This window comes from Sus scrofa, chromosome 16 (genome assembly GCF_054392235.1).
Source record: "Sus scrofa isolate SSC_HxYL_T2T_F1_AM1 chromosome 16, Sscrofa_HxYL_maternal_Yorkshire_Landrace_v2.0, whole genome shotgun sequence".
NCBI lineage: Eukaryota > Metazoa > Chordata > Mammalia > Artiodactyla > Suidae > Sus > Sus scrofa.
This window is the reverse complement of record NC_139398.1, coordinates 81,768,559-81,784,652: the sequence shown is the minus strand read 5'-3', so window position 1 is coordinate 81,784,652 and position 16,094 is coordinate 81,768,559. Positions and strand designations below refer to the sequence as shown.

Genomic DNA, 16,094 nt, shown 5'->3' with positions numbered 1-16,094 from the left:
CCACCTCCAAGTTGTGCCTAGTTTAGGGGCTCCATGGAACAGTCAGATATTTCTTGCAAATTCCAGCCCTTGTTGCTGTCCTGTGTTCCTGTGTGTGTGTTCCTGTGTGTGTGTGTGTGTTTGTGTGATTATATAATCCTGGTGAGGGAAGAGAGGAGTTTTTGATAAAAAGGCCTAGTCAAGCAGAAAAGCAAAACCAGGACCAGGGTCTATTCTCTCCTGTTCTAAGTTAAGAAAAATGGACTTTCCTTTTCTTGGATTTTCATCTGTTGGACAGGAGTTCTGACTAGGGCACTGGACCAATTGCTAATTCCCAGGTCATTCAAGTTCATAGGTCAAAATGTATGTTGGTCCTGAAAGGGCTAGAGTCTCTCTCTCTCTCTCTTTTCTTTTCCTTTCTTTTTTTTTTTTTTTTTTTTTTTTTAGGGTCACGCCCGCAGTATATGGAGGTTCCCAGGCTAGAGGTCCAATCATAGCTACAGCTACCGGTCTACACCACAGCCACAGCAACATCAGATCCGAGCCACATCTGCAACCTACACCACAGCTCATGGCAACACCGATCCTTACCCCACTGAGCAAGGCCAGGGATCAAACCCGCAACCTCATGGTTCCTAGTTGGATTCATTTCCGCTGCACCATGACGAGAACTTTCAGACTTCATTTTAGCAAGTCTCTGTATTTATGAGTCAATCCCTGGAGCCTTGATTTTTTTTTTTTTTTTTTATCTGTAAAATAAAAGCGATAGCCACTTCCCAGGGCTATTGTGAGAAGAGAGCCAGGTAATGCTGTGAAGTCGCTTCAGAAACTGTCAAGTGCTGTGTGACTGCTCGGACTCCTGCTTTGCAACACACAAGACTTCCCTGAACATAGATGCTCTCTTTACAGGTTGTTTCTGCAGGAGCCCCTGTCCAGGAGGGTCTGTGAAGTTTCCACTAGACATGACCAGCATCCAGAGATCCCTGAAAGACACCTGGATCCTCTCACTAGCTTCCCTGCAAAATGACTCATGTAATTGCTCGGTGTAAGTATCCTTAGCCTTTATGGTACACCCACACGGTTCTGATGCTATAGACTCTAGTGGAATGCAGGGGAAGCGGGAAGGGGGCTTGTTTTAAAGGCTGGGGGTTGAAGAGACCCCCAAGCCACTTGCACAGGCAGCGGAGACTACCAAGTATCCAAGTCAAGACACTTGCCAATTATTCCAGATCCTCCAGGTTGTCTTTCTTTCATTCCTCCCAATGTGGGGGTGGGGGTGGGGGGGTGAAGCAGCTTTTTTTTTTTTTTTTTTTTCCTTTAAAGCTCCTAGGAAGGATTTCTAGGGTCTTCCCCTCAGGAATTAGTTGTAGAAATAATTGGGCCAGTGGAGTGCAGGAGATATATCCAGCTCAGCCCTTGCGCTCCTAGAAAAAGTGACCTAGATCAAGCAGCGGGTGGAAGGAGCACTATTGTGGGGACCCCCTGCCACCTACTGACTTCCAGCTGAACCCACATTCCCAGCGGCATCTGCCCAGCTGGGGGCTGGGGGAGGGGGCAGAGAGAGCTGGGGAAGGCAGGGGAGGTTGGAGGGGACCAGGGGCTGTCCTTTTGGGAGCAACCTCCAGGTATCACCCCCCCACCCACCCACTCACCCACCCACCCGTCTGCAAGCCTAGAAAGGTGGCTAAGGTGAGGATGGGGAGGCCAGGGTGAGAGGGAGATGGGTCAGCTGGGGAGCTGGGAGCTGGCTCGGCGGTGGGTATCAGCAGAGAGCTGGCTGCCTGCTCGCGAGTGTGAGGGGGAGAGCGAGTGAGCGAGGGAGGGAGAGAGAGGCAGGCTGCGGGGAGAGGAGAGGGAGAGGGGGAGCCGCGCGCAGCTCGCGGGAGGACAGGCTTCTCTTTTCCGTGCTCAGTTAATCTGGCTGTCAGTTGGTGTTAACGCTGCAGTTTAAGCGCTCGGATTCCAAGGGAAACAGACAAACCTCACAGAAGGAAGGCAGAGAGCAAGCAAGGAAGGAAGGAACAGCAGGAGGAAAGGAACAGGCAGAACAGAGAGGAAGAAAGGGAAGCGGGGAAACAGCAAATCTATGATTGGACCTGGGCTTCTCTTTCGCCAATGCAAAAAGGAATATGCAGCACATTTTTGCCTTCTTCTGCACCGGTTTCCTAGGCGCGGTAGTAGGTGCCAATTTCCCCAACAATATCCAGATCGGTGAGTGAGAGGGGCAACCTGGGGAGGGACTTTGGGTCTGCCAGGCTTTTTGGGGGGGAGGGGGTTTGCGTTCCCCCCACCCACCACCGGCTGTTGCGCTTGGCTGTGTATTGAAAGCTGTCCGATGATGAGACGACTTGGGCCGCTGGCCGGGGAGGGGGCTTCTCTTGATGGGATGCTGGGCAGAGAAAGGAAGTGTATACACGCGCGCGCGCACACACACACACGCAAACACACACACCCCACAGGTTCTCACACACCACTCGCACTCTAGACATGAACATGTGAAATGGAGGAACCACTGCTTCGGAGGAAAAAAAAAATCAGGCTGTACCAAGGCAAGAGGTGGTGGGTGTTTAAGGAGTTAACTCCACTGCTTGGTAGATGGTGCCCGATTTCACTTTTTTATATAAATATGTGTGGTGTGTGTATTTATGTGTGTCATTATGTATTCAACATGCACATATTGAGAGAGGCATTGATTTCTTATTGGGGGGAGGGGAAAGAGACCCTGTGAAAGGAGTGAAGGGTGCTGGATTTATCACAGCCACCAAAATAATGCTCAAAAGGCCCCCAGTGTAGGTGACAGGGGCTCTCTCTCTCACTCTGGACCCTTCTAGCTGCCTTCTGCCTGCTGTCTGCCATGCTGGGAGGGTGGTCCCCACTCCTCTGATTCTGGAACTTCCTAGCCTGTGTTTTCTCTCTCCCTTCAATCGCCCACTCTTAGATTTTCCATCCTGAGACACTGTCTACCTTCTACACACACACACAGGCAAACACATGTTTCTTTCCCCTCCTCTTAGCTTTCCCCATCAGCAAGCTCCATCCTCTCAACTTGGAGGAAGGTTTCAACGTGCTGCATGCTTTTTTGTTCCCCGTTTCCCTTTCCTGGTTGTTATGCCTCTCCAAGGACCCCCACCATCCTCGTATTTGGGGCAGCTGATAGATAGTGCTTCTACCTATACGATGGGTGAAAGGAAAACAAACAGGAGCAGTAACACCAATAACAACGCCTGTCACAAGGGCTCAGGATTCAGAGTGATCAGCATCTCAGGGCTGTTTGTGTCCCGGAATCCAGCAAGCCGCTTTGCCTGGAGGCATCTTAGTGGGTTTGGGTTCTGTTTTCTCTTCCCTGATAGGGACATTGCTCCACTAGGGAAAGTTCCCATTACGAGTAGTTTGTGTTTCTTGGGGGGGGGGGGGTTGTGGTGCAGGTGGTATTTTGTAGGACACATATGTGCTGCAGTATTGGTCTCTTTTGGCCTCTCCAGGATGCTGGCTCCAAGGGCAGTTGGAATAGCCATGGAGTAACTTGCTTTATTTCCTGACACCTGTTAAGCTACATTTCTGAAGTGTATCTGTGTCTGTGTACTAGTGCCTTAGATGCTAAACAAAACTTCCTGCCTCTGGAGACACTTCTCTTGCTGCCCAGCCTATAGCCACCTACCTCCCCACCCCCACCCTGGCTCTTTCATTCATTGCAGGGGAGGAGGGAGGTGGGGGAAGTGTTTGGGGTGTGGTCATCTGGGAGGGAGGGTGGAGCATCACAATCCAGAAGGAGTTTTTTTGTTTTTACTCTTTAAAATGGAGGCACATGACCACGTATAAATCACTTGCTCTTGCTCGCATGTGGCATTCTTTATGTTGGTACTTGTGCATCACCCATACTTGGAAATACTTGTCTTAAGATGTGTGGACTTGCTTTCTCTGAGCGTGTTTGTGTATACAGCCGTGGATATAGAAATGCACGGGGTGCTTTTGTTTATGTGTATATGGTATGTTTTCTTAGTACTTCTGCAGATTTTTCATCATATTTAGCTCCAACTTGTTTGTTCAACTCATTGAACCATTGATTTTGTTTGCAAATAAAAGGTGGAAACACTAAATTGTAGAGGGAAAATGCTGAAAATATCACTGCCACCAGATAGGATGCAGATAGGATGCCACCAGATTGACGCTACTCGTACTGCCTCTAACAAAAGCCTTGCAATCCCTGTTGGCTCTTAAAAACAAACATATATCTACCGTATAAGAAGTTAGAGGCGCATTACTTTGGAATTGGGATTCCTGCCGAATCTGACATAAACTTCAATGTAAACAGTCATGATAGTTCGGTCCCTGGAAATTGCTGATTTTAGTTCACAAAAAATGTATTTTATGTGTATGGCCACAGTAAAGACAAAGGTACAATGTGTACTCTTGTTTCTTGGAACAGAAGCCCCACCAGACACCTTTGTTCTGCTCTTTCCTAGAATAGAATGTTTGCATCCTCTCCATATTCTTAAGCCCCTACATCTTTGAAGGCCAAAGTTCTACCATGATGGTAATTCCTTATGTAACAAGTCATTCTTAGGTATCTGGGATCACGAGTGGTGAAAGAAGAAGCAAAACACTGTCTCCAGCAAACCAAGAGTTTTCAGAGGAAATGAATACGCCTTAGAGAACGTGCATACAGGTCTTGCGGGTCAAAGTCGACAAGAATCAAAGTCAAAGCAGAGGGTTATCGTGCTGGAGAAGTTCATAGGATCTCAGAGCTAGATTTCACCCTGCAGCACTTATTAGCACTACTTCCTTTAAGGCTCTATGGTGAGAAATGAATCTGAGGCAGGAAAAATTAGACACAGCTAGGGTTTCTGTGCGTGCAAGAGCATAGGCTACCTAGGTGATTTTCCCAAGAGAGGAAGAAGAGGAAACACCACAATCCTGTTCTCTCCAGCCTGTGCTGAGTTGAGGAGTGAACAATCAAACATTCAGGCAGAGCAAGAGATCTCAAAGGCCCTTGTCACACAAAAAAGCTCATCTGCAGAAGTTAAAGCCCCAGTGTCCAGCTGAGTCTATTTGAATTCTTACCCCTACCACAAAGGTAACAGCAAGGGAAGCTGGCCTGGAGAGAAGAAAATGGCCCACCTGGGGTGGGCTGTTGAGGAGTCAACCCCATTTTTCTCACCCAGATATAATGCTGCCTTTTTTTTTTTTTTCCTCACAGGGGGATTATTTCCAAACCAGCAGTCACAGGAACATGCGGCTTTTAGATTTGCTTTGTCCCAACTCACGGAGCCCCCAAAGCTGCTCCCCCAGATTGATATTGTGAACATCAGTGACAGCTTTGAGATGACCTACAGATGTAAGTAATTTCTTCTACTTCTGAGATTTCTTTCTGCGGTCGACCCATGAAGAGAGGACCTGTGTGTGGGTGGCGGTGGAACAAACGTTAACAGTTGTCATTCGTCTTCATGAGAGAAAGGCCTCCAGGAAGAACTTCCAGGGCCTTCTGAGTGATTCCATCAGTTAGGATTTTAGATCCCGCAGTGTTAACTGGAATGGGTTTGCTTTTTCACAATCAGCTAACTTTAGATGCCAGCGCGATGGCTACTCGGGTTGACTGCGCCTTCCCTACCTCAGAGAGTTTTTTTCTGGTTGAGAGTTTCACACGTAGGAAACTTCGGAGAGACGCGGATGTAAAGGTTTTGACTTGAAGAACATAGATGAAAACACTTATGTCTTTCCTGTGTGCAGTTAAAAGGAAGAATGTCCCTGTGGCTTAATAAGAAAGGGTACCTGAGAAGGTGTATATTTATCTCATTTCCTATTTTTAGAAATGACCAATAACTGTTTTAAAATGGATGCCTTGAGTGGGTCTAAAATGCTTTGAAGTAATCGATGGCTTACATAGCTTTTAGGCTCACCTGTGAGCACAAAACAGAACAGAGGTGGCCTCAAGAAGTAGAAAGGAGAGGCAAATTTCTGCCCTCCAAACCTGAATGCATTATAAAATGCAGGCAACAAATACTCGTCAGAGTTTTTCTGACAAGTAGGACTGAAAAGGAAACCTGTGCAGTGGCATGATTGCTGTTTTAAGACAGGTGAAAGCATAAAATTTCATCAGTAGAGACGTTTTCTCTCCAGGGATTAGGCTCAAGTAGGAATTGATGGCATGGATGTGTGAGCTGAATGGGCAAGAACAGCTTGAAACTGGATTAAATTGGCACCTTAGGCTCAGTGCGCCACTGTGGACGGGGTGACTTCTGCTGAGCTGTGGATGGCAGAAGGCATACACTCTATTTTCTTCATCTCTTTCCCACATTGTCCTCATGGCAAGTTCTCAAGGGTTTGAAGTGAACACACTCTGAAGGCTTACAATGAGAATTCAGCATTCTCTCTATCCCTGAGACCACTCATAAGATAATGTATCTACACACCCCAAGAATTACAATGATTCCTATTACCCAGCCATAAAAAGAATGAAATAATGCCATTTGCAACAACATGGACTTGAAGATAATCATACTAAGTGAAGTAAGACAGACAAAGACAAATCTCATATGATAGTACTTTTCTGTAGAATCTAAAAAAAAAAAAAAAAAAAGTGGTATGAATGAACTTATTTATAAAACAGAAATAGACGCCCAGATATAGAAACACAAACTTAATGGTAACCAAAGGGGAAAAGGAGAGAGGGATAAATTAGGAGTATGGAATTAAAAGATGTACACCTATATATAAAATAGACAACAAGAACACACTGTATTGTACAGGGAACTGTATTCAATACCTTGTAAGAAGCTATAATGGAAAAGAATCTGAAATATATCTAAGTAAATCACTTTGTTGTATACCTGAAACACTGTAAGTCAACTACACTCCAATTTAAAAAAATTAGAACCATTCCAGCTTCCATTTATTAAAGACTTACTGTGTGTCAAGAACTGCGATAAGTATTTTACGGACAATTATGGTAACATTCATTACTGTTTACTGAGCATTCACTATGACTTGCAAAGCACTAATTGCTGTTCATGTCTTAGTTATTTAATCCTCACGGGAGCCCTAGCGCTCTATATTATCTTCCTTTCCGAGATAAGGAAACTAAGGCTGCAACAGGTTATATGACTTGCCCAAGGTGACCCAGGAAGTAAATGGTGGTCTTGTGACCCCAAGGTCCTTGTTCTTGGGCCCTGTGACAGACATACAGATCCCATGGTCACTTGATCACTTTTACTGAGATTACTCAAGAAACAAAAGCTAGTTTTCAGAGTCTTAGGTTCTAGAGAAAGCACTTAAGGAGAAAACCTTATAATGCCTCAAATTTTACCTGGGATTGGGCGCAGAAGTGACCTATTGAATAAATAAAATAGCAGTTCTGCATTTTGGTAAAGCTGAGCTTGAAAATCCTGTCAAATGTGTCATTCACTACCCTTAAAAAAAGCTGAAGTTTAATTGTTGAGTTGTAGTTCTGTGAAACCATTTCCCAAGAAAGCTGAAATAATATTGAGCAGGTATTTGGTTAATAGTTAACCTCTGATTTCTTTTTACATGGCTAGTGGGGGGATCTTTACAGGAAAGATTTAGGTGTGAGCATGAAGGTATCTACCACCAGAGATTATACATAACCTCTTGCATGCATATGCAAATGCTAATTTATTTCCTGAGGAGAGGCCTCATGGCTTTTGTCATATCCCATAGTTTTGTCATCCTCTCAAAGGGGTCCATTACTCAAGAAGGATTACTTGCTTAGGGAATCCCGAAAAATAAGTGGCTGGCATGTGTATTCACTCCTACTGCAGAGAACTGTCTACAACGAGCTTGCTGGAAAGAGATGTTAACTGCTATTCTAGTGTCAAGATGTTGACTGACAGGACAAGAGAGTAAAAGGCAAAAATGGGAGGAAACGTCCTAAGGCAAAAGTGGTGTTTCTGCATTGTTATCTTAACAACCTAAGACTTGATCTCCAGTAGGGTTGTTGGCCTTTTATTGAAATATGACACTGGCAATCTTATCCCCTGTGGTTAGTGAAAGTGGAGTGAGCGAATCTGGGTTCTTGAATTTGATTCCTGACATATACCAGTGTATAGGTTTCAATGAATTTGATCACTCTTTAAATGTTTCTTCAATGCTCTGAACTGAGATGGATGTTGGGGAAAAAAAGAGAGATATTAAAATGTCCTTGCTCTCAAGCAGCTTACAGTGCAGTGGGGACACTGCTGTGGGGATTGCCTGAGAAGCAATAACGTTATCTTGTTCTTAGACCTTAAATTCTTCTCTTTCACTCCAAGATCTGAAAGGATACTGGGCAACTGGGGTGGTCATGGTGGTTTTGTCATCACAAGCCCGCCTGGAAGAGCCTCTGTTAACTTTTGCCTGAAGGTAGGGAGCCCTTTGGAGCTATGTTCACTGTGGTTCATCAGTCTGGGAAGAGTGACATCTGTCCCAGTTTGACTTGAGTGAAAAATGTCAAAGGGAACAGAGAGGTTTTAGGCATGAGGCATTAACTAATCATTTACTGAAAACTAAGACAAGGCATCTTATTCAGATTTAATTTCATAGATTTTTTGAAATCTGGATTAGTAGCTAACTTTAACTACCCCAGTCTTACCTCCAGAAAATAGTCAAATCTTTTTCTTCCATAATTTTTTCCATCATTTGATTTTTTTTTTCCTATACATTTTGCTATTCATGATCCCTCCACCAGAGGGTGGAGAAGCAAAGGAGAGGAAGAGTAACAGGAAGTATTCCTGCTACATATGTTAGCAACAGAGGATTGATTAAACAGGCAGAATGGTAGTTATAGGGTTAGGGATTCTGGGAAGAACATTGCTAACGCCTCTGGCCAAGATAAGAGTTTTGGGTCTCCTTTGCATTCCATCTTTCCTGCTTTCCTTTTGCGCTATCATTGAGCGATAGTCATTGAATTAGCAACCCAAATGCTTTAGGATCTCCTCTGAGTATGCTTCCAAGCCACAGGGGCAGGAGTTGAGGATTCTGCCCATAGAGATGGTAGTCATGGGCCAACTAGCTATTCAGGTTATCTTGGTGCCTTTATGGAAAGTATAAATAAATGGACAGATAAAACACTAACTGAGGTTTCTATTCGAGATCTGAGCAGCACTATAGCAACTTAATTCTTACCTTTCATTTATTCATCCATTTATTTATTTAGCAAACTCATGTTGAATGCCTACTGGGTGCCCAGCTCTGTGCTAGGAATATAATGGCCAACGAAGAAGACACAGCCTCTTTTCCTTATGGGATTTACATTATAGCCTGGAGGTCCTCAAACTTCAGTGCACATAAAATTCACCCAAGGAGCTTGTTTAAAACAAGACTCAGGGGCAGACTCTAGACTTCCTGAATCAGAATATTCAAGAGCTGGGCCTGGGGAGATTCCACAGCAGTTAGTATGGAGATCACACTTGGAGAAACACTTTAATCTAAAAAGCCGTTCCTTTAGCAAGCACTTTTGAGCCCTTAACCAAGGTCAGGCATGGTGTTAAGTGCTAGAAATGCAGACAAAAGTAAGACATGTTCCCCACCCTGGAGGACTTTATCCCTAGTGAGGCCAACCATCCTGTAAAGAGTAAATTAGAATGTAATGTGGTAAGTGGTATTATAACAGCCATTTGTAGGGAGTGCTAGAGATGCATTGAGAAGTGGGGTTGGCCTGTCAGAGGGTGGTGGTTGATCTGAATCCCAATGATATATAGGAGCTTTCCTGGAGGTCAAGGTGAGGGGGCCAGAAAGTGCATTCCAAGCAGAGGGAACAGCATGTGCAAAAGAAAAGAGAACTCTTGGAGTTCCCGTCATGGCGCGGTGGTTGACGAGTCTGACTAGGAACCACGAGGTTGTGGGTTCGATACCTGGCCTTGCTCAATGGGTTGAGGGTCCGGTGTTGCTGTGAGCTGTGATGTAGCTCGCAGACACGGCTCGGATCCCACGTTGCTGTGGCTCTGGTATAGGCTGGCGGCAACAGCTCCGATTCGATACCAAGCCCAGGAACCTCCATATGCTGTGGGAGCAGCCCTAGAAAAGGCAAAACGACAAAAAAAAAGAGAGAGAGAGAGAACTCTTTACCTAGTTCTTCCCCTGTTCTGACTTGCTGTGGCACTCCAGGCTGGGCCTCCCACCTGCCATTTATCAAAGGGTACAGAAGGGGTCACCCCATGGCCATCCACAAGGCATTTTCAACACAGTGTTTAAGAATCAGGGAATTTCACATCAAAATTTGGGTATCTTAGCTCTCTTTGAAATTTCAACCCATTGGGCAATACTGGACCCTGTGTCTAGGTAGCCGCAGTTGGCTAGGATAGGAGTAGCCCATCGGAATGGCTTCCTGCTCAACTATCCTACTTCTTTCATTTTCTTTATCTGCCTCGCACCTGGAAGCATTGAGTTTTAAAGCCACAGTTGATTTGTCCTGCAATGTTGCCTGCATTGTGTGTTTATAGGTCAACTCTAACACCAGAATGTGAACTGCTATTCAGAAAGACCATGTACAGTTATCTTTTGGTGTTGTTAAGCAAAGCTGGCCCAAGGCTATTCCCTCAACACAAATGAACAAGTGTGTCAGGGAATCACGCAGCAGAAAGATGCTGGGAGCCTATGTAATGATCAGGAGGAGGGCAGGTATCTATTTCCAGTGGGTCTCCCTCTGTAGTGGTCCTACTTAGGAAGCCCAAGGGGATTCTAACAAGACATTAGGAACTGGCGATAGACAAATGGCATCTTAGCTCTTGTCTGAGCATCCCTCATCCCTTTCAGAGCTGAAAACCAACAGTCCAGAGATTGGTTTTACTTGACCTGCATGGTGCTTTTCAAAATTTGGCATAAAAATCCAAATTTCTGGCTTCTCTGAACAAACTTAGGGAATTGGGCAAACCTGGACCCACATTCCTGCTCAGCTTCTATTGTGAAGAGCTGAGAAGTGCTGCCACATTTAAGTACGAGGCGTAATCCCTCAAGTTTACCAAAGTCTCAACCCTCTTTATCATACATGTGGCCACTATAACAAAAGTACATTACTTATCTAGGCCTATAAGCAGGCCAATGTGCTTACACCTAATATATACCCTTTAGCACCTGCCATTTCATTATATCATTCTAATGATTTCTATTCCTCACTCTGCAACAAATAGTAACAAATAGTAGAGGGCACAAAACTCCAGCTCTCAAAAAATTGGTCTATGGGAGTTTCCTTGCGACACAGAGGGTTAAGGATCCAGCATTGTCACTGCAGTGCCTCAGGTCACTGCTGTGGTTCAGATTCAATCCCTGGCTCAAGAACGTCCACGTGCTGTGGGCACAGCCAGACTACATATAGTAATAAAAAGCATAAAGGACTGGCGGCAGGGTAAACAAAGATTATTTTGAGACCTACCATGTGCCAGACACTTCACACTTCTTGTCTTATTTATGCTTTCTAATAATCTTGAAAGGCTATTTCCCCATTTTATAGATGATGCTACTGAGACTGAGAATAACTGTCTTCTCCCTAGACTGAGAATAATTGTCTTCTCCCTAGACTGAGAATAATTGTCTTCTCCCTAGTACACCATCAGTAAGAGCCTAAGCTAATATTTGAAGCCAGCTTTGGTGACTCTAAAACTCAGTGAGCTTTCTCTCTTTTAAGATATAGGACTGATATGGACACACAAAGAAATGAAATGGCAGGAAAAGAGCCCAACACAAGAAGTGCCAAAAGAAGCAAAGTTTATGATTCCAGATTAAGGGCTAAGACTTCCGAGGCAGAAGCAGATGGCTGTGGATAAGGAATGCTTCCTGGGGGAGGTGGAATGGAGCAGGCATTGAAGACTGGAGCAGGTTTTGGTAGGATGTGAGAGGAAGGTTTTTGAGTGGGTAGAGTCACACTATTTCTCCTCCCCTCATCTGTACACTACTACACACACGTCTGTTTTTGCAAGGTGGAGAGTCAAGCCTCTCACATCCGCACGGTGCCCTTGGTTAAATGATGGATGTCTGTATTCCTCTGGTCGAAGTGACCATCTGACTGTGTCTTCTCCATCTTCACCTCTGTCCTCACTTTGAGACACACATCTCAACACTGCGGCTGTCTCTTGATTCTTATGATAATATGAGATTATGATAATATGAGGATCCTAAGGTTTTGTGCGTGTGCAGAGGAGTGTTTGTGAACATTGTTTCCTCGAGTTTGAAGACTTCTGCTGAGAGGGGTGAGGTCACTATTCTTTTGGAAGCTCGAGAGCAAGTAGTCAGATAGGACATTTGGGAAACTGTTAAAGAATCATTTATTTCTTTGCAATGAGATCCTGCTGTATAGCACAGGGAATTATATCTAGTCACTTGTGATGGAACATGATGGAGGATAATTTGAGAAAAAGAATGCATGTGTGTGTGTGTGTACATATATATGTATGTATGTACACACACATATATATATCATTGTATATATGAATATATATATAAAAGAATATATGTACATATGACTGGGTCGCTTTGCTATACAGAAGAAATTGACAGAACACTGTAAATCAACTATAATAGAAAAAATAAAACTCTTAAAAGAAGATTCATTTATTTGTTCATGCATCCCTTCAGAATAATTTTATTATTGCCATTCATGGAGCATATGACTCTGACTACCCCCTTTCATACCCTCGCAGACAGCATTCATTAGTTACAGGGTTCTTTTCTACTGGATCTAGACATGGCCTTAAATCCCCTCTCATCAGAGCATTCCAGGCAGCTACTACAAATTGGTCAGAGTTGAAGTGAATGCAAGAGATAAAATCTATTTGCCATTAAAAGGCATTACACTAGGAACTGAGGAAAACAAAATACATTAGACATTGATTTTTCCCCTGGGGGGCTCAGGGTCTTATAGAGAAAATAGGCATGCACAAAAAAACTGATATAATGGCAAGATTATCTGCACTCCCCTTCTCAGTCACTCACACGCATGCCTTCAGAAAAGGGAAAGAGAACTTCCAGTGGAGAAATCAGACCAGGTTTCCAAAAGCAAGAACATCTGAACTGAATTTAGGAGGGCATGTAAAATATAGACAAAAGAGGAAGACGCACACCAAGTTTGATCAGTGAAAAGTCTATTGGATTGGACTTTGAAGGTATCGGCTCAGATGCTGGATTATTTTCTTGAAGTCATTGATGTGTAACTTTAGAGGACCATCCCCGTTATTATTTATACAATGAATCTTCTACAATCTCTAAGAGTCCCTCTAGGGCTATATTTCTATAATGAGAGTGCAGGGAAAACTCTAGGAATAAACAGTTAAGAGAAGATGCTTTTGTGCTAGGTTTTGATTGAACAGAGGCTCCCTAAATAGAGATTCTGAGAAAAGCTCTGAACCTTCCCCACCAATTTACACAGCCAGGCTACCTTTCAATGCAAATACAGGGGTATTAAGCTACCCATGACCTCAGGTGTACTCATGCAATATTCACCAAGTATTTATGGAGTGCTCATTATTGTGAATGAAAAACAAAAAGCAGCCTTGTGTTCATGGAGCTAAACTGCTAATAAGTGATTCAGCTATTAGTCAAATAATCATACAAATGGGTGTATCATTATAGATTGGAAAGGATGTGAAAGAAAGAGCCATGATTCAATGAAAGCATATTACAAAGAAACCAGCTTTCTACCAAGAAAAGAATAGGTGTTTGAACTGAGAACTGAAGGCTTTTGGTGCTGTGGTGTTGGGTACAGGAGGAATATTCTGGAAGTTTTCTGAGTAAAGGGCTTGTAGAGGGAAAAGGGTTGGAGAAAGTGTGGGGCTAGAGAGGGTGGAAAGGATCCAGCCTGGTGGTCCCTAGTATGGATTTTGATCTTTAGCCCAAAAGCTGTGAGAAATGCATTGAACAGAGAAGTGCCACATTCAGATTTCTGTTTTCTCACTGGGAATCAGAGGCTCCAGAGCCCTTTCCTACTTTCACATTCCCAGGAGATTTTTTGCTAATGCAGCAATGACCTCTGTTCTTTACTTCTGTCTGGATGGGGCCTGGCAGACAGGCAGAGGGATGGAGCAGATGCTGGGGGCAAGAGGGAGCTGATGACTGGGGGCTGCGGTGAGGTGTTGGACGTAGCTCTGAGGTGTGTCCATGGATGTGCTCGTGGCAAAGAGGCTGATCCAGCACAGGGCCTAGAAATCTGGTGAGTGTGTGTGCAAAGGAAGATAACCATCTAGAACTCCACTTATTTCATCAACAGGGAAGGTTTCACTGTGCTGATTGGACTGCAGTCAAGCCAGGCAAGTCAATGCTCCTCAAATTCACACTGTTTCTTCCACCTACAAATGATTCCTCCCATGTTCCCTTGTCCAAATTCCAACTTTCTGGTCAGTCCTGGCTCTTACAGCATCTTCTCTCCTAAGCTTTCCTTGCTTCCCCACGTTCACCCCGTCCTCTGCCCCCTGACCCTTTGTTTCTTCTCTGTGACAGCTGTCACACTTAACCATAGGTTTTAGTTGCCTGGACCCTTATTTTAGCTGCCCAACTGGACTAAGCAACTTTGGGGCAGTGGCCTTCTTTTCTTTAGCTTTCCATCACAGATTCCACCAGGGAATAGCTGGTGATGGTACTAATTAAATGAATGAACGGGCAAGTGAATGAATGAATGCCTAGCTGTATATTGTGTAACACCAGTGGCAGTGGTGAAAATGAGCCTGCATTATTGCTGTTTATGGGATAGTGCTTTGATATTACGAGTTTTGAGAGTTCCAGGAGGCTGCATTGTAAATTCCATGGAAAGCAATTTTAACTGTGTAGCTGGAAAGGGATAGAAGAGGAAAACCAGTTATAAGTCAAATCAAAAGCTTATTCCAGCTCTCTTTCTGGACTATTATCAGTAACGGTCCTAAATAGGATATAAGGCTCTATTTTCTTTGTCTGTTTTTTTTTTTTTTCTTTTTGCTTTTTTTTTTTTTTTGCTGTTTAGGGCCCCACCCACAGCATACAAAGGTTCCCAGGCTAGGGGTCAAATTGGAGCTGCTGCCACCGCAGCAATGCAGGATCCCAGCCACATCTGCTTGCGCTTGCGCTTGCTCTTGGCTCAGGGCAACAATGGATCCTTAACCCACTGAGCAAGGCCAGGGATCGAACCTGCATCCTCATGGATCCTAGTCAGGTTCATTAACCACTGAACCACGAAGGGAACTTCCAAGGCTCCATTTTCTAAGTAGAGGATTTCTGATTCAAGGCCTGGCTGTGCCACTGATGCCTTGCAAGTCAGTTGGGTGAGTCAATTCTCTTTTTTTCTTTCAAGTGAAGGTAATAATTATATCAATGGTACAAGGTTATTAAGAGGAGTAAATGATCATTGATTTCAAATCAGCTTCCCACTCAATAAAATGCCATGAGATCAGTATTTTTATCCTTCCCTTTTCACAGATGGGGAAACTGAGATCTCAGAGAGGGAAAGAAAAGGCAATGGCTTGTGTTTGGGATTCCATCCCCAGACATCTATGGGCTGGCAGCTTTCTTGATTTCATTGTCTGCTGTGTCTGCCTACTCCCTCGTGGATCCTGCAGCTTCCTTCCCAGGGCAGCAGCCCTCCTCCCCTGGGGTCAGTGCCTGCTGCTTGTACCACACAGCCCTTTGCACTTTCAAGGGACCCATGCTGCTCAGTGCCAGCAGCAGTCAAGGTGTGCAGTGCATGGAGGTCACTAGAAATCTCCTTCTACCCCCAACCACTTCTGTGACTTTGGTGTGTCAGAACTGGCTGTCTTGAGGGCACAGGGAAGCCCAAGGTCACAAGAAGTCCAGCTCTCCGAGGATGCAGGCAAAACCAGGATGAGTGAGGCAGGTGGAGGCTGATAACATTACACGGAATCTCTAGGATGGAAGCGAACTTTCTGAAAATAGGTTTTATTTTGTGTATAAAAGTTATATGTGGATTGTAGAAAGCCATATGGACACAGACACCAAACTAATGAAATTTGTATAATTATAGTACTAGGATAAACTCATCTTTTTTTCTGAACGTATCAGTTTAAAAATTAAGAATATACTTATATAATTGGCTAATAACATGATATTTACTCAATATATGTCATGTGTTACTTTGAGCAGTGCACATTCATTTTTAATGTCTTCTTAAACTCTTTGTACATACGTACTCTTATTTCATCTGTCTCCTT

General features: G+C 44.1%; 1 protein-coding gene across 4 annotated transcripts in view; it reads left to right on the top strand.

Moving 5' to 3' along the window:
* Window positions 1-478: 478 nt before the first annotated feature.
* Window positions 479-16,094, top strand: part of GRIA1 (glutamate ionotropic receptor AMPA type subunit 1) — a 323,898-nt gene continuing 308,282 nt past the window's right edge. For 3 of the 4 annotated variants that reach the window (XR_014830984.1, XM_021077008.2, XM_021077009.2), the window contains exons 1-2: window positions 1,890-2,190; window positions 5,177-5,314. Coding sequence is in view for 3 of the 4 variants with exons in the window: in XM_021077008.2 (XP_020932667.1) it covers window positions 2,109-2,190; window positions 5,177-5,314 (220 nt within the window). In the remaining variant the exon portion in view is untranslated. Of the gene's footprint in view, window positions 783-888; window positions 1,025-1,889; window positions 2,191-5,176; window positions 5,315-16,094 lie in introns of those variants that run through there. The other variant, XM_085001892.1, reaches the window with a different exon arrangement.